General features: G+C 44.2%; 1 protein-coding gene across 4 annotated transcripts in view; it reads left to right on the top strand.

Moving 5' to 3' along the window:
* The window catches only part of POLR3E (RNA polymerase III subunit E), a 29,141-nt gene that overhangs the window by 3,988 nt on the left and 2,941 nt on the right, over positions 1-22,212 (top strand). For 3 of the 4 annotated variants that reach the window (XM_072597889.1, XM_072597888.1, XM_072597890.1), the window contains exons 3-20: positions 2,731-2,809; positions 2,945-2,995; positions 4,385-4,462; positions 7,159-7,274; positions 7,756-7,838; positions 8,586-8,693; positions 9,600-9,649; positions 10,940-11,059; positions 12,712-12,797; positions 13,162-13,206; positions 13,319-13,410; positions 13,899-14,019; positions 14,497-14,578; positions 15,858-15,917; positions 16,510-16,667; positions 17,312-17,373; positions 18,333-18,850; positions 21,109-21,186. In XM_072597889.1, the coding sequence (XP_072453990.1) occupies positions 2,774-2,809; positions 2,945-2,995; positions 4,385-4,462; positions 7,159-7,274; positions 7,756-7,838; positions 8,586-8,693; positions 9,600-9,649; positions 10,940-11,059; positions 12,712-12,797; positions 13,162-13,206; positions 13,319-13,410; positions 13,899-14,019; positions 14,497-14,578; positions 15,858-15,917; positions 16,510-16,667; positions 17,312-17,373; positions 18,333-18,850; positions 21,109-21,186 (1,944 nt within the window). In that variant the 5' untranslated portion in view covers positions 2,731-2,773. The remainder of the gene's footprint in view (positions 1-2,730; positions 2,810-2,944; positions 2,996-4,384; positions 4,463-7,158; positions 7,275-7,755; positions 7,839-8,585; positions 8,694-9,599; positions 9,650-10,939; positions 11,060-12,711; positions 12,798-13,161; positions 13,207-13,318; positions 13,411-13,898; positions 14,020-14,496; positions 14,579-15,857; positions 15,918-16,509; positions 16,668-17,311; positions 17,374-18,332; positions 18,851-21,108; positions 21,187-22,212) is intronic. The other variant, XM_072597891.1, reaches the window with a different exon arrangement.

The following is a 22,212-nucleotide window of genomic DNA, read 5'->3' as shown; positions in this document are numbered from 1 at the left end:
TGTTTGTTGTTTTTTATAACAAAGTAATTAATGTATCATAATTTAATTATCATTTATCAATGGGCATTTACTTAATTTCAATTCTTCATCAAAATTGCTTCTAGAAATATTTTGGAGTATATGGAAAATTTTTGTCAGTTACCTCCTTTGTGTATATACTTAGTAGTGGATTCTCTGGGTCCAAGGGTATGAGCATTTTAGTCATTTTATAAATATGATTCCAGGTTGCTTCTTGGAATGGTTAAACCTATTCATATTAGTGTGCCTGGATTTTCACAACCTCTCTCATTGGCTGTTTTCATGTTTTGTCATCTTTGCCGATTCGCTGAGTATAATGTGAAATTTCAGGGTTGTCTCTTAATATTAGTAGTTTAGAAAAATCATTAGGGTGGTGGCTAATAATTTGTAATTTTCTTTTGAGAACAAGCAATTTATTAAATGCTTACTGTGTACCAGTTCCTGGAGATACAAATACAAAGAAAGAAACAATTTTTACTCTAAAGAGGAAACCACAAGTAAACACATGTGTACAGTATAAATGTATGAAGAATAAATACAAAGTAGTTAAGCATAGTTTGGGAGCGGAGCGGGTCAGGAAGGGCTTCATTTGGAAGTTGGTTCTTGAGTTGCATTTCAGGAGTGATTCTGTGAGGCAGAGAGAGGTGAAGAGCAAATGCATTCCGAGCATGAAGAATGTCCAGTATTAGTTCCCTGTATATCTTTGAAGTGAAACCCTTATTAGAGAGATGATTTGAAGACTTTGAAGGTGTTTCATGAGGTACAATCGATTTGTATTATTTTCCTTTCCCGTGTTTCTCTGAATTCATTATATTTGCACTTTGATCAGATGCACAGCTATTCCATTGAATTCATATGCCACAGTTTGTTCAAACATTCCCCCAATTGATACACGCTTAGTTTCCTGTTAACACAAAAAGTAACATTATAATATTTTAGTGTGTATATGATCTCTTATTGTGCCTTTGGTATCCCTGGGCTATCATGTCTAGCAGTGGACTCTCTGCATCAAGGGGTAGCTAGCCTGTTTATCTCATGACAGACTGCATCTGTCCAATGTGGTAGAATCTTCCAGAGTTTATGCTTAGCTACCAAGGCGTTTGAAAACTTAGGATGATGTTCATGATAAAACAAGGCATTAGAACAGGGCTTTAATAGAAGTATTAAACTAGGACAAGTACATTTTAGGGGGTTCAGTGCTGTATAACATCATGTAAAGAAGGGATAATTTCCAGCTAGGAAAGCATCAGAGAAGACTTCAAGGAGAAGATGAAGCATTTGAGCTGGACCTTGAGGGATAGGGGAAAGTTTTTTTATGTATGTACATCTTGTCTACTCTCCAATCCATCCTCAATGCAATTATCAAAGTGATAGACCTCTTTTTTAAAATGTTGATATCTTTGGGGTTTTTTTTATATCACTTTCATTTTCCAATATGTTCCTCTGTTTCCCTTACTGCCATCACTTGTGAGTTTATAAGAATAAAAAAGAAAAGGGAAAGAAGCAATTTAGCAAAAGTAAACAAAAGATCCACTTCTCACAACATAGACATTCTTCTTTGGTTATTATGTTTACATAGCATTCAGCTTTGTTTTATTATTTCCATTTATGTTGTAGTCATAATATTGTTTTCCTGGTTCTGCTTTCTTCACCTTGCGTCAATTTATATAAACCTTCCTTTTCTCCTGAATTCTTCACATTCATCATTTCTTTTTTGTGAGGCAATTGGGGTTAAGTGACTTGCCTGGGATCACAGAACTAGTAAGTGTCAGGTGTCTGAGGTTAGATTTGAACTCAGGTCCTCCTGACTCCAGGGCCAGTGCTGCTATGGCACAGTTGTATCCCATGACATTTCTCTTGCCACTGCTTAACCATTCTCTACTCAGTGAGCCTCTACTTCTAGTCCTTTTGCTACTATAAAAATTGTTGCTTGTGAATATTTTGATGTGAATGGGACCTTTTTAATCTATCAAAGTAATCTTCCTAAAGCATAGTTCTGATGTATGTGTCTCCCCTGTTCAAGTAATTCCTGTACCTCTCAATCACCTTTGGGATTAAATGGAATTAAGGCCCTCTTGTTTACAGCTTAGATCAGCCTACCTTTCTAGCTGTATTGTATATTCTTCCTGTGCTTCCTCGTGTACAGTATTCCATCTTTTTTCTCAGTTCCTGTTCCCTCACATGTGACACCCTGTCTCCTGGCTTTGTACCTTTGCATAGTATGTCCCCTGTACTTAGAATGCACTTACTTCTCATCTCACCTCTTAGTAGCTCTAGTTCCTTTAAAGCTCATCTCAGGAGCTGCCTTTTCCTATCCAGGTAACTCCTCCCTTTCCTGTTAGTTTGTATTTACATTGTACGTATTTTGTATTTACTTAACATACATCCTTGTGGTTTCCCTTGAAAGAATGCAAGCTTCTTAAGAGTAAAGACTGTGTAATTTTTCTTCCTGGCACATAGTAAAGGATTAATCCATATTTGTTGGTTGATTGTTGTCTCCTTAGCTAGCATGTAAGATATTTAAGGGCAAAGGGCACAATACCATATATTGTCGTATCTCTCTCCAACTCCCCTCCGCAGCCCCCATCCCTCAGCACAGTTGTGACATATAGCAGAGCCTCATAATCATTTATTGATTTAACTTGGTCAGGCCTGAGTGAGTAGGAAGTACTTGAATTTTGCCTAAAGCTAAATAGTATCCTTGTTTTTCAGTTTGTGCCCCCAGAAGTACTGGCTTTTGTTTGCCCATCCTAGTATGGCCAATGAAGAAAATGATCCAGTCATACAGGAGGTAAATTGGCATAGTGTGAAGCCCCTTTCCCTCCTTCGTGTGGAAGGTGAACTCCTCTGTCACTATCATATGCATTTGTTTGGTCTCTGAGTGCCCTTGATTGGTTAAAGTCTTTTGTTATCTTTCTCTCTTCAGATTGACGTATACCTGGCCAAAAGCCTTGCAGAGAAGCTCTACCTATTTCAGGTAATTGCAGGAATTGAAATTTTGAAAATTACAGAGAGGAAGAAAGCCATAAAATGTTGCCTTAAAAGTGTGATCAAATATGAGCCTTGTGTGTAATTTTTATGCTGTTCAAAGCATGGTGCTTTGAAATCTTAGGCTCTTTTTGTTTGTGTGTGGGGGTGGTTAGGCTGTTGTTTTCTCATTGTATAAAAGAAAATTGAATCTTTGGCATTGACTACCAGGTCAGTGGCAGAATTTGAGTTCAAACTCAAAGAAAGACCTCATTCTCTTCGCTTGAGATAGCCCAGCATCAGTGCTCAAGCATGGTGGTTGAGAGGTAGCTGCACACAGAAGGTATAGGATTGGGATGGAGGTGGTACTGGATTGGATGCTTAAGTAAAAGAACCCTTGCTGGAAGCTGCTTCTTACTATCTCTTCCGTTCCTTTCACTCTTCTTCCCCGTCTGAATTCCCAGAGCTCAGCCTATTATTTGGGATGGCTATGAGCCACAGATTCGGGAAGTGGCAGCTCATTGTCTTGCTGTTTGAGTGAAGTTTTAGGAAATAACTCGTTTCCTCATCCTGGGATTTAGTTGTCCTAAAATGGCTTCTACCTTTGGTTCCATGTAGGGTAGTATGTTTATCAGTTTATAGCCTTTTTAAGACCTCATCCAAACTGGAGAAACTAAGCATTGAGTTGAAAATAGTGTTAGTTATTTCTTTCAGTTAGTGCATCTGCTTTGATTCATTGATCTACTTTTATCTTCACAATTTTATGAGGTTAGGGTTGGTATCACCATTTTACAAATTAAAAAAAAAAAGACCCAGAGAGACTATGTTATAACCAAGTATCATACAGCTGGTTCATAACATTGTCAAGGCGAAAACTCAGGTCTCCTGATATCTAGCCCAGTGTTTCTTCCCCAAAACTAGACCCCTCTGGTTAAGAAAAGTCGGGAGGCATTCTGAGTTGCTTTATTTTGTGCCAGCTAATTTGTGCCCTTTCATTTCCCTTCATAATCTTCATTGTTAGTCGGGGTAGTGTTCTGATTTTGCTGTCATTGAAGTAGTGGCCACAAGGACCCCAAGGTATAAATAGCAGTTCTCTGGGCCCAGGCCAGGGACAGGTTTCTTATATTGGTCATGCAGAGAGCATGTACCCATTGTCTGGAAGTAAGTAAACGATGTTGAAGAGAAACAAGACTTTACACCAGTGAAAGGATTGACTGTGTCATGTCATAGATCACTAGGACCTCCCAGATCATTGTAAAATAATTTTAAACTTTCCCTGCTGACATTCTAGACTGTGGTGGCTGTGGGACTGTGGGGGGTGGGGATGGGAGTGGGGGGTGAGGGTGGCAAGGAATGAAACTGGAGAGGTAGCTCAGTGTTTGGTATTTTCCTTCTACAGTACCCTGTCCGCCCAGCCTCGATGACCTATGATGACATCCCTCACCTGTCAGCCAAGATTAAACCAAAGCAGCAAAAAGTAGGATTATACAATTTGGTTATATTTTGGGAAGGTATGGAGGAAATTAGAGAGGAGAGTGGAAACTAAAGTTGGATGTAGAGGGAGGATCCAGATTTGGGAGGAGAGAATTCAGGGGAGAAAAAAAGGCAGTCCCAGTGTAATTCCCTGACTTGGGAATTAGGAAGGGAGTGCATTAGCAAGAATCCCTAGCTCCTTATCTTAGGGTTTCTAGGAGTTAATTCTCATGATGGCAGCTCAAAGGACTCCTTGGCTTCTGTCAAGAAGGTTATTTCATTTCCTGTCCAATCCCAGCTGTGCTGGAAAATGTGAATTGAATTGGAAGGACCAGACACTTGAGAAAAGGAAATAAATAATGTTAAAAGAGAAGGCTGAATTTAGAGGGTATCTTAGGATGTGGCAATATTTAATGCCCCTTACACACCAGGCACTGTGCTTTGGAGACACATAATTAAAACATGATCCATCCTTAACTTCAAAAAAGCTAACAATCTAATAAGAGAGTTATCTAATCCGTATAACACAAGGCAGAATGTAATAAATGCTTTGGGAGATCAAATGAAGAGGGTACTTCTGGGAAGGTGAAGACCAAGGAAAGCTTCAGGAAGGAGAATGTATTTGAATTGACCCTTGAAAGCACAGTCCCTGACACATTCAAGGTGCTATGTAAGTGTTGACTGTCGTCATCATTATTATAATTATTGTTGAAATTGTGAGATGGGAAAATGGATAATTCAGTTTAGTTGGTGCATAGGTCTATGTATTAGCAAGTAACAAGTCACAAGACTTGAGAACTAGATTCCAGATGAAGTGTAGAGGGCCTTTCATGCCAGGCTAAGAAGTTTGAACTTTGCCATTGGGGAGCCAATGAAGATTTTTTGAGTATGGAGATAATGTAATTAAATTTGTTAGCAGTTCTATATGATGGAGGAGACCAGTTCTGAGTCTGAAGGAGGCAGATAGTAAAGAGGTATTGAACTTAGGGAGGTGGCAATGGGAATAGAACAACGAGGAGGCACAAGGCAGATGGTAGAAATAGAAGCAGGAGAACAGGATTATGGGGTCCCGGGAATGGAGGCAAAGCTGGTGTCCATATTGGGAGATTGGCAGTGCAACGTTCTCAGAGGGAGGAAGGTTAGGAAGAAGAGTCAGTTTGGAGGGGAAGATAAGTAAGATGATGACAGAATCTGTGCTGCTGGTTCTGTGTAGGGGCTAGGACAAGGGAGAGGAGGGGATATTAAAGACACAGAAAATGAATAGAGGAGACCCTCGAACTGCATGGTGGGTGCTAAGAGAAGCAGAATTTCAAGGAAATATAATGGTTGGTGTTTGATGTTACAGAGACAGCAAGATGGAGGACTGAGAAAGGGACCATTAGATTGGACAAATAGTTGGCTGACTTTAAAAAGACTAGTTTCTGTAGAGGGGTTGGAGCTGAAACTCTTTTGTAAGCATTTAAGAACAGTTGATTAGTGAGTAAGTACACTCAGCTCTTGTTGTCCATTATGCTTTTCAAGATGGTCTTTCTCCTTGTTGAGGGGTCTGAGGTCTCTCTCTGTAAGTATGTAGAAGGCTACTTGCTGTAGTTCTTTTCCTAGTGCCTTCAAAAGACTCAGAGACCCTGCAGACTCTGAGTGTTTTGTTTTTGTGCTGAGGGCCAGGGGAGTTCCAGTTCAGTTCTGAAATTATAGGTTGGGCTCAGTTCTTCTGTTTCTGAGGGCAAGGAACAGGAGTACAGAAAACCTAAAGCTGGGAAAGACTGATGGGAAAGTCGCAGTCTGAGAGGTCATTTGTCCCCAGAGGGTTTTTTGCCATGTGAACATAAGGAACTCCCTCTTCATCCTCCTCCCTGAAGGGTGATGCAGCCACTTTTGCAACCATCTTTTTAAAAATTAGGGCTTTTAATTCCCCATGGATGGGTAAAAATATTTTTTTCCTTCCCATTTAAATTTTTTCCCAATTACATGTGAAAACAAATTTTAACATACATTTTGAAAAATGTTGAATTCCACATTCTTTCCCTTCCTCTCCTCCTTCCTTGAAAAGACAAGCAATTTGATATAGATTAAATGCATGTGCAGTAATGGAAAACATTTCCATATGAGCCATGTTGGGAAAGAAAATAGACCCAAAAAAGTCAAGAAAAATAAAGTTAAAAAAAGTGTGCTTCAATCTGCATTCATACTTCCATTGATTGTTTTTGTTAAGGGGGAGAGCATTTTTCATCTTAAATCCTTTTCATGGTCTTGGAGCATTTCGTTGCTGAGAATAGCTAGGTCACTGTCAGTTGATCATCATACAGTATTTCTGTTACTGTGCATATTGTTCTTCTGGATCTGCTCACTTCACTTTGCATCAATTCATATAAGTCTTTCTAGGTTTTTCTGAAACTATCCCACTCATTTCTTATAGCACAATAGTCTTGCATCACAATCCTGCACCACGATTTTTTCAGCCATTCCCCAATTGATGGAAATCCCTTCAATTTCCAATTTTTTGATACCACAAGAAAAGCTGCTATTAAATATTTTTGTACATATAGAGACTTTCCCTTTTTAAAAAAAATCTCTTTGGGATACAGACCTATTAGTGGTATTGCTGGCCAGAGGGTATGCACAGTTTTATAGACCTTTGGGCATAGTTCTTGGAACTGTTCTTAACTAGGAATGTTCTTAACCTGGAATGATTGCCTGCAGGTGGAGCTCGAAATGGCTATTGACACAATGAATCCCAACTACTGCCGAAGCAAAGGGGAGCAGATAGCACTCAATGTGGATGGCACCTGCACAGATGAGACAAGCACCTATTCCACGTGGGTCCTCTTGCTGCCTCAGGGCATTGCTCCCTATCCCCTTTGCTCCATGAGTTTCCTGGGAAGCTGCTCTGAAGCATCATGAGCTTCTTCAAACCCAGACCAGTCTTTTTGCATATAGACTCATCTTAGGTGGACCACCTGCCCTCTGAACGATGCTCACCAAATGAGCATTTCATTTCTTAGTCATGACTCTGACACTTGTTAGCTGTGTAACCCCAGGAAAGTCACTGAAGTCTTCCTACTTCTTAGGGTTGTTGTGAGGATCAGATGAGATAGTGTATGTTACATCCCAAACCTTAACACTGTATGAATGCCAGCAATTATTATGCTTGGTCACGAGACTGGATTCTCTAGGGATTGAGAAGGGGGAGGTCACTTCCTTATTGGGAATTCCCCTATCTTGAACAAGGAAAGTTCTTGTCTTCCATGCTTTTCCCATCTTCCACCCTTTAACTATGGGTTCCTGTTGTATTTCCAGGAAGTTAATGGACAAACAGACGTTCTGTTCTTCACAGACCACAAGCAACACCTCCCGCTATGCTGCTGCTCTCTACAGAAAAGGTGATTGGGGTTGGAAGCTTGTTTCCTCGGCAGGGAGTAGGGAAAAGGAGTCTGTCCTCTTGGCAGAGAAGTTTACCTATCTGATCAGGTCCTATAAAAGCTTTTTGATTTGTATCTGGTCCAAATCTTTTCAGAACTTAAGATATTATCAGGATATATCTGATTATTCTCAAGAGCTTCTTTCCAATTTGACTCCTTGAATAAAGAACATATATTTGCTCCTTATTAAGTGTAGGACTTTAAACTATCTCTCTGGGCTTCACTGTGCTAATAAAAGAGATAAATGAAGGGATTGGAACCAGCTGATTTCCTAGGGTCCTTTCTGCTATATCATCTTGTGATTATGTGGTCCTATTAAGGACCCAGCTTTTTAAACCCACCTACTAGCAGACTCCAGTCAAATAACCAATGCTTGTGGATTGCACATGTACCCTGTGATCATCCCTGCTCCATGGATAGGCTGCCCTGAGAAGTCAGGGTCAGACCTGGTATGAGAACCCCTTTTCTCATCTCAGCCCTTCCATGACTAAGCAGTGGGAAAGATGGGGGTTCAGAACAGGTTAGTTCCAAGAGAGGGAGTGGTCCAGGGATTGGAGCCTGAGAAGTTGGCTATTGCTTCGCCTTCACTTGGTCCAGGGAGCTTGCTCTCTGTGTGCTGTATAAGGTTCCCTAGAACTGAATTGGGAGTGGTTTGGGGAGGAGGTCAGTCCCTAGAGAACCCTGGGAGAGTCCCTCTTCCTCTGCCAGGCGAACTTCACTTGACCCCTCTGCACGGCATCCTGCAGCTACGGCCCAGCTTCTCCTACCTGGATAAAGCCGATGCCAAGCACCGAGAGAGAGAGGCGGCCAATGAAGGTGAGCACCCTTCCCCCTCATAAGATGGGCTGGAGGGCCCTGGAGACCTGAGTATCACATGGAAGAATAGACAAGTTGCTTAGGGAAGGGGTAGAGGTCACTGGGGAAAAACAGGAGGGGAAGAAATGAAGAAATAGCCACGTAGTGTTGCAGTGGGCTCTTGGTTGTTCAAGAGCCAAAGATCTAATTTGTGTTTTTGTTTTTAATCTGTGTTGTTCAATGGTGCAGTGACTTTGTATGGACCTGGAGTCAAAAAGATCTGATTTCAAACAGGCCCTTAAACACTCATTAGTTGTGTGGCTCTGGACAAGTCACTTAACTCGTCTACCTCAGTTTCTTCATATGTAAAATGGGGATGATAATGGCACCTACTTCCCAGGGTTGAGACTCCATTGAGATAAAGTTTGTAAAGCACTTTGCACACCTTAAAGTACTATACAAGTGTCATTATTATTAAGCATTGATATATTAATATTTGCTTTGGATCTGGGCCTATCATTTAGCCTCCCCTGCCCCAATATCAGTAGTATCAGCCCATTGAAAATCATGGGCCAATTCCTTACCAGGAATTATAACCCAGTGGCAAGAGCATTGACCTGAGCCAAGTGGCCTGGGTTCTAATCCTGGGATTGCCTATAACTTTCAATCTGACCATAGACCTCCCTGGTCCCAAATTTCTTCATCTGCAAAATGCAGAGTGCTAGATCAGTTTCCCAACTGGTTTTGTGCAAAAGGAAGAGGAATTTCATGAGAATTTTGATAGCAGAGATTTTTTTCCTTCTAAAAGAAATGTGTCAGAAATCCTTATTGTATGGTAGTAACATTGCCTTGCCCTTAGTAGTCACTTATTAGATACTTAGAAGATTGAATCAGCTCTCTCAGATTCTATGATTCTTCTTTTGGCAGCTGGGGACTCTTCGCAGGATGAAGCCGAAGAAGATATCAAGCAGATCACGGTACATCCGAAGCCTCACCTTCTATGAGGCTGTTATGGCCTCCTCTGGGGCTGGGGCTGAGGTGGGAGGGCACAGTTACAGAATCAGGGAGCAGGTTGAGGGTCTGTAAAAAGTGACGTCCAACAGAAAGAATTTGGGACTGGAAGGAGACTAATGTTTTTGCTTCTAACTTGTGGGGCAAATGAATCCCTTGAGCATTTTAAAAATCAGGGCTTCTTAATCTTTCCTGTGTCCTGTACTCTTCTGGCAGTCTGACGAAGCCTATGGACCCCTGCTCAGAAGAATATTTTTAAATGCATTAAATAAAATTCAACGAAATAACAAAGGAAACAATTATATTGAAAGTACAGTTATCAGGATTTTCTTTTTAATCCAAGTTCATGGACCTCAGGGTAGGAACCCCTGCTCTAGTTTAACTTGAGTTAATTTCAGCTGTGAAAGGTGGGGCTAACAGGACCATGTCTGGTTGTGCCACATGGATGAGGTCCTTGAGTGTAAATAAGAGTGAGTTAGAGGAAAGGTCCATCAGCAATCCAGCGTTGAGCTCCCAAGCATGCAGGACCACGTGACAAATGTTTATTGATTTTTGTCACTCTGAGCTGTTCACTTCTCTCTAAACTTCACTTCTCATATATTTGAAAAGAGAATAATAATACACGTACCCCCTATCTCACAGGGCTGTCATGAGAACCAAAGGAGGCTTTGTGACTTTGGAGCATCATAGAAATGGGACTGCTGCTATTATTGGGCACGTGGTGGTATAATTTGAAGGATAGGCAAAGACGTCTTTTCACAAGACTTGTACTTCTAGGGGTGGTAGAACCTTAAGACTTATCTAGTTTAATCCATTTGTGCAGATGCAGAAACTGATTTACCCACAGTCCCAGGCAATGTGTAGTGTGAAAGTTGGGAGCAGAACAGGGTTCTGTGGACTGTTTCCCCTACACAGCACTGCCTCTGCCCTTAAGTTCATGGTCTAATCGAGGAGATATATTCTATTAGATCATCGAATCGAGTGCCTGTCTATTTGTTTTGAGGAGAGAAGGTGGGCTGTGGAGGGAGATGAGAGTGGGCTTATTTGTAAAATTTTCTGGGCAGAGATAGTCTTTGAGTTGCCCAACAAGAAAAGAGCTTAAGAGCCCAACAAGAAAAAGGAAGTTCTGCCATACATTTGGCAGTGGAGAAGCAAGTGGCAAGCAGTGGATGACAGGGAGAGGGTCTGCACAACTCATCGTGAGGTTTGTGCCAGGACTTAGTCTTTGCAATGCACTCTTCCCTTGCCTATCACAGGTGCGTTTCTCTCGACCTGAGTCGGAGCAGGCTCGCCAGAGGCGGGTTCAGTCTTATGAATTTCTTCAGAAGAAGCATGCTGAAGAGCCGTGGGTGCACTTACACTACTATGGCCTGCGGGTGAGGACTCTGCAAATGTTTGGGTAACAGCTCCATGGAAGGACTAGAGCTTATGATTAGAACTGAGTCCAGGGCTCACCTGGCCAGCTGTGAAGGCATGGTTTTCTTTCAGTCCTTTGATTTATGCTCTGACAGTCATAAAACTGTCACTGATCTGTGATGTGGCTTAGCTTCTCTGAGGATCAGCTGTCCTATATAGGACTCTAGGATTGGAATCACAGTATGTCTGGGCAATGAAAAGAGGGCTGAATTTAGTGCCAGAGCAGTAGAGCAAATCCTGACTCTGTTACTCATTACTACTTCAACCTTAGGAAAGTAATTTAACCCCTCAGCCTTTTCATCTGTAAAACTGAGGGGGCTGGACTTCACATTTATTCTGTGATCCTGTGATTTTAGAGAAGAGGTGTGATTATAGGTGGTATCTTGTATTGATAAAGAGAGCAGTGGTTGTCTGCCTTTCAGAAATGGTCCGCCAAGGTTTTGATCCACTTTTTGTGAGAGAGGGAGGAAGGAGAAGAGAAATTAATGTTTTTATTAGTAACCAAACTTGCATTTCCTACTAACTAAATGATTTAAATAAAGGTAAACAGGAAGTAGAGGTAGAAATGGTATTAAGGGCCTCTTTCAGTCATGGATACATTAATGTGAATTAGTTTAATCAGACTGCCTTTCTCCAGTCTGTAAAGCTCAAGAAATTATTCATTTTCTCTGGGGGAAGACATGAGCATGAGATATTTAGAGCATAAGATATTTCTTTGGAGAGACAGGGTTAGGAGAATGAGTGAATGATAAAGCTTTTTTCAAATAAAAGGGGATTTATTTACTGGAGATACAAATACAAAATCAAATACTTCCCCTGCCTTGAAGATTACATTCTTATGGGGGGACACAACACACCCAGGGAACTAGTTGTGAGGGAGGGGCATTTTTGTCTGCTAAGTTATAAAGATGGTAGTTGGGGCTTTAGGAGAGTTGATTGGCGCACTATCCAGAAATGACAGAGTTGATTTGATCGTGGTTTCTGGTTCCAGAATTGGAGAGGGACAAGGGGAGGAGTTGACAAGGAAAAGGTACACCCACAAGACTGAGATGTCTAGAGAGTAGGAAGAAAGAGTGAAGTATGGTGGTGAGGCTTTCCTCAAACACTTGGTCAGAAGAGAGCCCCAAATGGGGATGGTGAGGCCCTATGGCAGAAATTCCTGCATGGTGGCAAGGCAGATGAATGAATGAAAAAGCACATATTGAGTATTCATGTGTAAAAGACATAGTGCTATATACTAGGGGGACTGTGGAGCAGGAAAAGGGCCTTTATAATTTTGCTTGGATATCCTGGACACTTGGGTATGGGTTGCAGAGAGGGAGGAGGTACCATCATGCCCTTTCTGGAAAATACAGGTAGATTTTGGGAATGATATGGCAATACAGTGATCCCTCTCCATGTTATATATGCCTTATTGACCTCTGTTGTAAACAGGTCTAACAATGTGGGAACTTTCATGGTCTCTTAGTGACTTTGAGAATTGTAAATAGAATCTTAGACTCAGACCTTGTGAAATATCCTCATCCTTAAAATAAATTCTGGGCCGGAAAGTTTTAACTTGGGTCTTCTCCAGGGGTTTGTCAAGGCTTAGCATGTCTGTTGTGCTCCCCAGGACAGCCGATCGGAGCATGAGCGCCAGTATCTTCTGTGCCAGGGCCCTGGGATCTCAGAGAACACAGAGCTCATCAAATCTCCAAGGTGAGAATGCCCCCTCTGTGGGGAATGAGAAAGGGAGTAAGTCAGACTGATGTGGAAAAAAAAGTTCCAACTCCTACCTCCTGTGGTGAAATCTCGTACATCCTGTGAGGGCAGCTTCTTTCCATACTCCTGCCACTATGGATTTTTACAGGGCCAAGTTGGGTTTGTGGTCCTTCCAGGCAGTGGGATGGGGAAGTCCTGGTGGCTCATATTTTTGGGCAGTCTGCTTGTTAAATTTTATCTTTGGTCCTGAGCTTGTGCCTTGGATGGCAAACCCTCTTGTGTTCTATAGTTTGGGAGGGAAGAGAGGAGGGGGAAATCCTTGGGAGTTAGTTCTCACCTTCTGTGATTTTTCTGTTCTCAGTGAGTACTTGATGATGTTAATGCCTCCGAACGTCGAGGAAGAAAAGTGAGTACCCTGTGCCTGAGTTGTGCTTCTGATGCAGCATGACCCATGACATAATATCAAGGCCACCCATGGCTCTGCATATCTCTGAAAACTCCTGTTATTTCTCTCTTAGAGAAAAACCTATGGCTCCTAGTAACGTCCTGTCGATGGCCCAGCTGAGGACTCTGCCTTTGGCAGATCAGATTAAGATACTGATGAAGAATGGTTCGTGCCCTCCTCCCACCCTCTTTCAGATCCTCGTCCCCAAAGCCTGTGTTTTGTTGTTCTTCCTCACTATCCTGTTCCTTGCCCATGCTAGCTCCTAATTCTGTTCTTTCCTCAGTGGGTCCCTGAGGAGTCATCAGAACAAGTATTCTGTCTGATTTTTGGGTCCCTGACACTGGACTCCATGGGCTCTGAAAACCAAAAGACCTGGAAGAGCCTGGGCTCTCTGGCTCAGTGTTGATGAATGTGGAGCCTGGGGATTGTACAGGAGGCCTTGGAAGGTGCTGGAAACTTTCTGGCCTAAGACCTGGCTTCATGTCCCATGCCTGATATGCTGGCTGCTTCCTTTTTGGCTTGATGAACTTGTGTGGATAATCAGTGTCCATAGACATAAAACCTTCCCTTTGGGTTTCCATCTTGGGGAACAGTGTGCAGGATCCAGGGTTTCTGGCTGGTGCTTTATGGAACCCATTGTCTTCTTGTCTCAGTGAAGGTCATGCCTTTTGCCAACCTGATGAGCCTGCTGGGCTTAGGGACGGACTCAACTTCTGTTCTGCGCTGCATCCAGCAGGTGGCGATGCTGGTGCAGGGAAACTGGGTTGTGAAGAGGTATGTTTGTTCATGCAACGAGTATGTATTTGGCTGCATATATGCTGTTTCCTCTTGGGCCGTACAGTGGTGTGGAATAGATCCTTTCCACGGTGGGGACCAGAGGATGAGGAGAGAATGAATATCTGAGATGGGGGCTGCAAAGCTGATAACTTGTCCTGTTAGAAAGTAAATCATGCTAATCTGTTGAGCAAGGGCCAGTGGTCTGCCAGATATTCAGCAGTCGTAGGGACTGAGAGTCCCACAGGAAATGAATCCGATAGGGGGAACTGGTATATCCTCCAATCCAAGTAAATAGTCCCCAGATTGGAATGAGGAGCCAGGGCTGGCCAGCAGGTTGGGAAGAGAGTATTGTCCTATCTTAGGTGGGGTGGTCTGGGGCTAGGATGAAGATTGCTGTTTGTCAGTCCTGGGCTCAGGCATTCCCTAGCCTTGGCTTCCTGTGACATCTGCAGCCATTTGGTTTCTCGTTGGCAGTGACATCCTGTACCCAAAGGACAGCTCCAGCCCTCACAGTGGGGTGCCTGCAGAAGTGCTCTGTAGGGGTCGGGACTTTGTTGTAAGTAATGGGAAGATTTGCAAAAAGAGAGCTCCTGTGGAGCCTGTCTGGGAAGAGCTGGGTTTCTCTTGTGTACTGCCCCTGGGCTAGAAGAGGGAGCAAACCTATATTTCAAATGTACTGTTCTCAGTCTGGACAGTCCTTGGCAATCCTGGAACTCCTTCACTGGCCTTTACTTCACTTTTTCTGGGTTCCATTTTTATTCTAGAGCAGGGATTCTTAACCTTTCTTGTGTCAGAGACTCCTTTGGCGAAGCCTTGGGACCCAAAAGAAACCAGTCTTACTAAAATATGGTTACCAAATTGCCCACCACATTCATGAAACTAAGGTTAAGAATCCTTGTAGTAGAGAAATTCACAGTGATGGATTGATCGGTGTAGTGCTCTCCCTTCTCCCCCACCTCCTACGACTTTATATAGCAGTTTATAGTAGTGCTTTACCTGCCTTATCTTACTTGATTTTCTCTGCAAACTTTTGAATTGATTATATGGGTATTGCCCCATTTTACAGATGTGGCAACTGTGGCTCCAAGAAGTTAAGTTACTGGTCCAAGGTTACATAGAGAATAAGTGACAGAGCTAGGACTTCACCCCAGGTTTCTGCTTCTGTCCCTTGTACTTTTTGCCCCAACACACTAGTTCAGGATATGGATTGGTTTCACTCAGGAATCCCAAGCAGGCTCATAAAGCAGTGCTTTGGGTTGGTAGCAAGTGTAAGTGGCAGGGAGAAAGAAGTGTGAGGGTGGAAAGATGGGGCCCTCTCTTCCTGTTTTTGCTTTATTTTATTTTTTTGTGCCTTTTAGGAATGCTGCTTGCCTTTAAAGTTACCTACTCTGTTCAGCCCCTTCTGAAATTCTCATTAAAGAATTCTGGGATCAGAGTGGGGGGTGGAGGTTACTGATCTGGATGTGAGTCCTTTTAGGTGGAGTTTGGGGTTGAGGGGAGTGGTGATAGAAGGGAATATGGGAGAGCCTGTCCCTGGCTTCCCACTCTTACACCCCCAGCTGACATAAGGACACCTTGTGTCAGTATCAATGATATGGGGAGCTTAGGGTGATATAAATCTGAAAGGGGAGGTTCTGGTAGTGGGGGATGCCATAGGCTGTGTGTTTACTATGGCTTCTAGACTTTCTGGCATCCATTCTCCAAAGAAGACCAGAAGCATACCTCCCTCCTCTCCCCAAGGGCTCTCTGTGCAGCTCTCTCGGTATTGGGAGCTGCTTGGAAGCCATCCCAGAGCTCATAGGACATGTGGAAACCTTTGTCTTTCTTTTCCCCAGATGTGGAAGTTCACACAGAGCCGCTGGGTAGTGAGAAAAGAGGTGGCAGCAGTTACAAAAGTAAGTGTTTGGTTCCTAAGCCCCCAGACTTGGGCCCAAGCAGTGGGAGAAAGGAAGAAGTAGGCTAGGCAGGTAACCAGAGAGGCTGTCCCTCCCACTCTGCCCACAGAACTGGTGACAGGAAGTGCAAGATGGTAGTCAGCATAAGACCCATAGACTTTTTATGTGGTTTAAGGTTTGTAAAGCATTAGACATGCATTATCATGTAATCTTCACAACTACCTACAATAATGATTATCCCAAATTTACCAGTTAGGAAACTGAGCCTCAGAGAACTTAAGCACTTGCTCAGGGTCACACAGCTGACTCTTGTCTGAGTAGTATTTGGTGGGTCTATCTGACTCCCAAGTCCATCACTTCATCCCCTTTTACCTCATGGCTTCTTTTCACCTCAGCCTACTCTTGAGGCCCCCACTTAAGTCTGTTGGAACAATTTGGGGAAAGGGGGGAATCAATATGGTCTAGTCAAGGAATGCCTGAGCTACCCAAAGACTTGTGGGATCTAAGGTAGTGGGCTGATTATGAAGCCCATCCAGAGGCTCAGTCTGGTATCCCAGCTTTTCTCCAAATCCATTGTCCCTTTGGGTCCCAGCTCTGTGCAGAGGATGTGAAGGACTTTCTGGAGCACATGGCTGTGGTGCGGATCAACAAGGGTTGGGAGTTCTTGCTCCCTTACGATGAGGACTTCATCAAAAAGCATCCAGACGTAGTCCAGCGGCAGCATATGCTGTGGATGGGCATCCAGGCTAAGTAAGTTACACTTGCTAAAGGTAGGGGTGATGCTGGTGGGGGTGGGAAGCCAGTAGAATGTGCAGAAGTGCCCCCATTTCTCCCCTCCCCCCCATGCATACACACACCCTCCTCCTTGGCTGAAGGAAAACCTACTGATTTCTGCTGCTCAGGTGACAGCTTCATGGTCCAGGGGCAGGAAAAACCATTTGTGCACTTAGAACCGAGGTCCAGACCTTATGTTCTCCCACAATGGTGATGTTAGAGGAGGTATTGGCCAAGGGATAGGGGAGTGGGGAACTGGAAAGTAAAGGAGCCCTGGCTTGTAGAGAGATGAACTAAAGAGAATTTAGTGGGAGACCAGGGGTTGGAAGTTGGGGGAAGATGGGCAGAGAATAGAGAAAGTAGAGGAAGGTGTCAAGCAGAGGACTGCGTGGAGATGGTAAGCAAGAGAGGCTGAGATGAGTGGCCCAAGGGATTTAGTGAGGGCTGGGGAGGGTGGTTGGAACACTATTGTTGGAAGTCAGAGGCTGCTTTTTTCTGGATAACTTGAGAAATTTATTAGGAGTCTGGGGTGGAGGCTGATAGAAGCACCTCTGCTTAAGAGATAAGAAAACTTTAATCTAAAAGGTCTTTTTTAACCTGGTGCTTCTTTCCCATTTCAGGTTAGAAAAGGTCTATAGTCTAGTAAAAGAGACTGTGCCAAAGACTGCCGAAGGACAATCAGGTTTGTTTGGAGGAGGTGGAGACAGGGATCTGGGCTGAGACTGTGAGGTTGTGGGCTGGGTTGGGAGGACGGATGTGGAAGAGGAAATTCCTAAAGGTCTTTCTTCCTGAGACTTGATGCTACATGGGCAGTGCTTGTGAAAGGTTTTGACCTGTTACCTTTTTCCCTGCTTTTTTTTCCTTGTCCCTCCTGCCTCCTCTGGGAGGGGATCTGAATCTGTTGATTGCTAACTTAGGCTCAGCATGAAAATTGAGTTGAGGGTTTGACCAAAAGCCAGGGCTCAGATCCCAGCACACAAAGAGGGCTTGGCATATGAATAGTGAGGTAGATCAGTGCCCTCTGTCCTGCCTTCCTTTAGAGGGATTGACCAAGATGGTGTTGTCAGGCTGGCCTGTAGATACAGTACACTACAAGTGGCATTCAGGATCATGGATAGAGTTGGGAGGGGCTTCAGACACCATCTAGTCCCATTACAGATGAGGGAACTAAGGCCTAAGGAGGTCAAGTGACTTGCTCCAGGGACACACAAGTAGACCTAGGTCCTCTCACTCCAGAGTCAGTGCTCTTTGTCCACTCTCTCTCTCCACAATTTAAGAACTGTGATTTTTTTTTCTTCTGTCACTATTGCTGGCAGCAGCTAGCTTCCACTGGCTTAGGTGACAAAGGCCCTTGTAGCTGTGGGGACCAGGAAGGGTTCAACACACCTGACCTCCAGCCCTGGCTCTCTCACTGAGTATTTCCTGGGAGCTTGTACAATTCCATTGATTCTCAGTTTTTTCCTATTTGGGAAATGTTTGTTCTACCCTCAGGCTATCTACCCCTCAGCCTTCTCCCTTGCAGCCACCTCTCATTCGAATGAATGTGTCCTTGAGACAGAAGGGCTCAGCTTTTGGGCCTTGAAGTGTCTTATCTCCTGAGACACGGAATTCCTCATTCTGAACAGCACCCTGTCCTTGTAGTGCCTGTTATGCTGGTCTCTGGGGATCAACGAGTCCAAGCGGCCAAGGCCAAGGCCCAACAGAACCACCTGCTGCTGGAACGAGAACTGCAGTGGAAGAAGGAGCAGCTGCAGGCAATGCAGGCCTCCTCCAGCATTCGGATCAAGGAGGAGCCAGTGAGTGAAGAGGAAGAGGAGGGAGAGCAAGGTGATAAGGAGGAGCCCATGGACACCTCGACCTGTGGCAGCCTCAGGAACAAGTTGGCCAACGGGCTCCCTGCTGGGCGAGTCACGGGAGGTGACACCCTCAACGGGCACCCCCCAACAGGCTGTGGGGAGGCACCCATGGCTCGGGAACTGAGGGCCTTTGTGGAGGCCACCTTTCAGAGGCAATTTGTGCTCACTCTAAGCGAACTGAAGCGCCTCTTCAACATGCACTTGGCCAGCCTGCCCCCCGGGCACACACTGTTCAGTGGCATTTCAGACAGGATGCTTCAGGACACGGTGCTGGCTGCTGGCTGCAAACAGATTTTGGTGCCTGTAAGTAACCCTCCACAGTGGGGAGTGCAGTGCTGCTTAGGGAGGGAGCCTTTGTTTAAGCATGTATCTGGAGGAGGAGCAGCTGTGGCCTGGAGCCCGAGAGCTTCTCCCAAGTGGTGTGCTAGCTGTTTGGTCGTTTCTGACCCCGACTTCTGCTGGCCCCACACAGACTGTATGGGTCAGAAGGGGCAGTGTTGGAGGAGTTGGTGTGGATAGCCTGTTCCCTGGATATGAAGAGTGGCAATTCCAGTTGGTGCTGTGAATGATGGGAGGACTCTTAGGTCTACACTGAACCACCCTACATGGACCTTCAAGTAGCCTCCAGCATGCCGTTGTTCCACTAGAAGTCTCATGGGGGCGCTAGGCTACAGTCAGCATCTCACCAGCCACAGCACTCTTTCCAGGATCCCATGGGGGGCTGTGGTTGCTTCATAAGGCCTAAGCTAACCAACACAAACCCATTTGTCTTTTCATGACTGTCTAAGTTTGGGGTATTTGAATTTGGGGGAGTTAACCATGGCTCTCACATATCAATAGCAATTTCTTCAGATAATTCTGTGAAATTGGTGTTTTATAGATACAGAAACCTGAGGGGATCTGACGTATTCACCATCATCCAGCTGGGAAGTATCAGGAAAGGCAGCCACACTCAGGGCTCCTGGGCTTTCCATGACTCTGGCAGTTGCTTTCTCATCTTACCAGGGCTTCAGTCTGATGGGCTGGCTATGGCCTCCACAGTGATAGGAAAGGAGGAATAACTATCTGTTTGGGGGACAATGCTAATAATGAGAATACATACACAGGTGAAAGAGGAGGCTGGGAAACTTTTATCCCCTGAATTTTTAAAAGGCAACTGGGTAACAGTGGCTACTGGGTTTGAAGCCAGGAAAACTCAGGTTCAGATGTGGCCTCAGACACTTAGCTGCATGACTGTGGGCAAGTCATTTAACCGCTGTTGACCTCAGTTTTGTCAGCTGTCAAATGGGGATAATAATATCACCTGTTTGTCGGGATCGCTGTGAGCTCTGTGCCTGGCACGTAGCAGGCACTATGCAAATGCTGTCATCTTCATTATCGTTGTTATTATTTCCCCTTAGTCACAGGGGAAATGTCTTTAATTCAAGATGAGCATCCCAGGAAGGAGAACTGAGAATGGGGAAAGGAGACTTCCATTTACCAAGCAGACTCGCTGGGAGCTTTGCCTTGTGGATTACTGGGGGCCCTGGTGTTCTGGGTGGGCTGCCTTTACCCTTCTGCTTACTCCTATCTCCCCATCCCACTGGGTAAAGTAGGGCTGTAGCTTTGGAGATGCTGGTGCCAAGGTTAGGCAGGTCTCAAGTGCTGAGCAGTGCTATGGCTGTAAGACTCAAGCCTGTGTACATGAGGGCTGAAAATTGGGGCAGGAGTCCCTAGTTGTTCTAAAGAAGCCTGGCCTTCCCTGGGCAATCACAAAGGGACTGTGTCAGCTCCTTCAGCCATTCTCCGGGCTCTCAGGCAGAGACCAAGGGCCCAGTGCCCCTCAGGTGAGCCACAGAGGAAGCCTCATGTCTGGGGGACAGATACTGGGTCTTGAGAGAGATGTTTATACTTCTTACCTGTTCCTTAGAGAACACTTCAGGTTCCTTGTGGCAACTTCTCCTTGCCATCTGGATGGGGGGCAGGGACATTCTCTTGTTGCCTTCTTTTCTTTTTCTTTAGGAACTGAATATGCAGAAAATGAATAGCTGTGTCCGGGAAGTAGGGAAATAAGTCCCTGTGTCAAGTTCCTTCCTGTTAAGGAGCTCACAGTCAAGGAAGAGATAACATACAGTTATGTACAAATAAGAAGAAAGAGACAGAGTAAATGAGAGATAATCAATGTGCGGAAAGCTTCTTGCAGAAGACTGACAGTCTCTTTAGTTGAGATTGCTGTTGAACTCCAGCAAGAGATGGAGATGAGGAGGGAGAATGATGCAGGCCTGAGGCAAGGCTAGTGAAAATGACTGGCCTTGTCAGTTATAACGTCCTGTTTGAGAAACAGCAAAGAGGCCAATGCAACTGGAGAGAGTTGTGAGAGATTGCAGAGAGGTGTGTGATTGGAGAGGTAGGAAGGGGCCAGGTTGTGAGAAGCTTTCAAAGCCAGACAAGATTTTATATTTGATTCTGGAGGTCATAGGGTGCCACTGGAGTTTATTGAAAAGAAGGATGAAATGGTCAGACCTGTGCTTTAGGAAAATCAGACCCAGTTCAAACCAAGCTCACATGTGTGCCATGATTAGTTTCCCCCACAGACTGCTGCTTCTCCTGATGAGCAGAAGGTGTTTGCACTTTGGGAGTCTGGAGACATGAGTGATCAGGTAAAGGACCTCTCAGGCCCTTTTCACTATTGCTGGCTTATTTAACTAGCAGCCAGGTGGAAATCGGGTTTCTTTTTGGCCAAATTCTTGAGTGGGGTGGGGGTGGAAGGGAGGGTGTCTACTCTTTAGCCATAGTTGGCCCCAAATGTGTGGAGGGAAAGGGGGAGGGCTGACCGTACCTAAGCTTGTCCAGATGTAAAAAAACATTACTGGGCTTGCATGGTGACTTTTGCATTACAAAGGAGTTATTTGATTTAGACAAGGATTCACCACAGTTTTTGAGTTTTGAACAGTTGGCATTTTCATAACCATGAAGAGTATGAATTTCCCTACAAGTCATAAGTTTATCTTAGTGCTTTGAAGATAAAACTGCTCTTTTGTAAAGTGAGGCACACCTGTTCTGACTGTTGCAGGAACCCTTCTGAAGTGTTGTAGCTGAGTTTCCCCAATGTTTTCCACATCCCACTTTTAGGAGGGGAGAGTTAAAAGAATACTTTGCCTTCTTTTTGTGTCACTGGTAGAGGCAGCATGATAAATAGACAGAGTGCTGGGCTTGGAATCAGGGAGAACTGGATTCATAACCTGCCTCTGACCTTAATACCTATGACTGGGCAGGTCATTTAAATTCTCTGTATCTCAGCCAACTCCTCAGGATTTATTACATCATAGATCAATTGTGAACTGTGTAGGTTATTGCTTTTATTGTACAATGAATTCCTAATGTCTTCTCTTTCCCATTGAACATATCCTTGTAACAAAGAAAAACAGGAAAGCCAGCCAGAACAGCTACTGTTAGACAGGATATACAACATGTAGCATCTGTAGCCCCCTTTTCACTACCAAGAAGTGACTCTTTTTTAAAAAAAAATTAATGTTTTGTTTTCAACATTCACTTTTATAAGATTTTGAGTTCTAAATTTTCCCCTTCTCCCATTCACAATACAGCTTGCAGTCTGATACAGGCTACACATGTACAATTATATTAAACATTTTCACATTAGAAGAGTGACCTCTTTTTAAGAGAGC

Source organism: Notamacropus eugenii, chromosome 3 (genome assembly GCF_028372415.1).
Source record: "Notamacropus eugenii isolate mMacEug1 chromosome 3, mMacEug1.pri_v2, whole genome shotgun sequence".
In the NCBI taxonomy this organism is placed as follows: domain Eukaryota; kingdom Metazoa; phylum Chordata; class Mammalia; order Diprotodontia; family Macropodidae; genus Notamacropus; species Notamacropus eugenii.
This window is presented reverse-complemented; position numbering and strand designations above follow the sequence as displayed.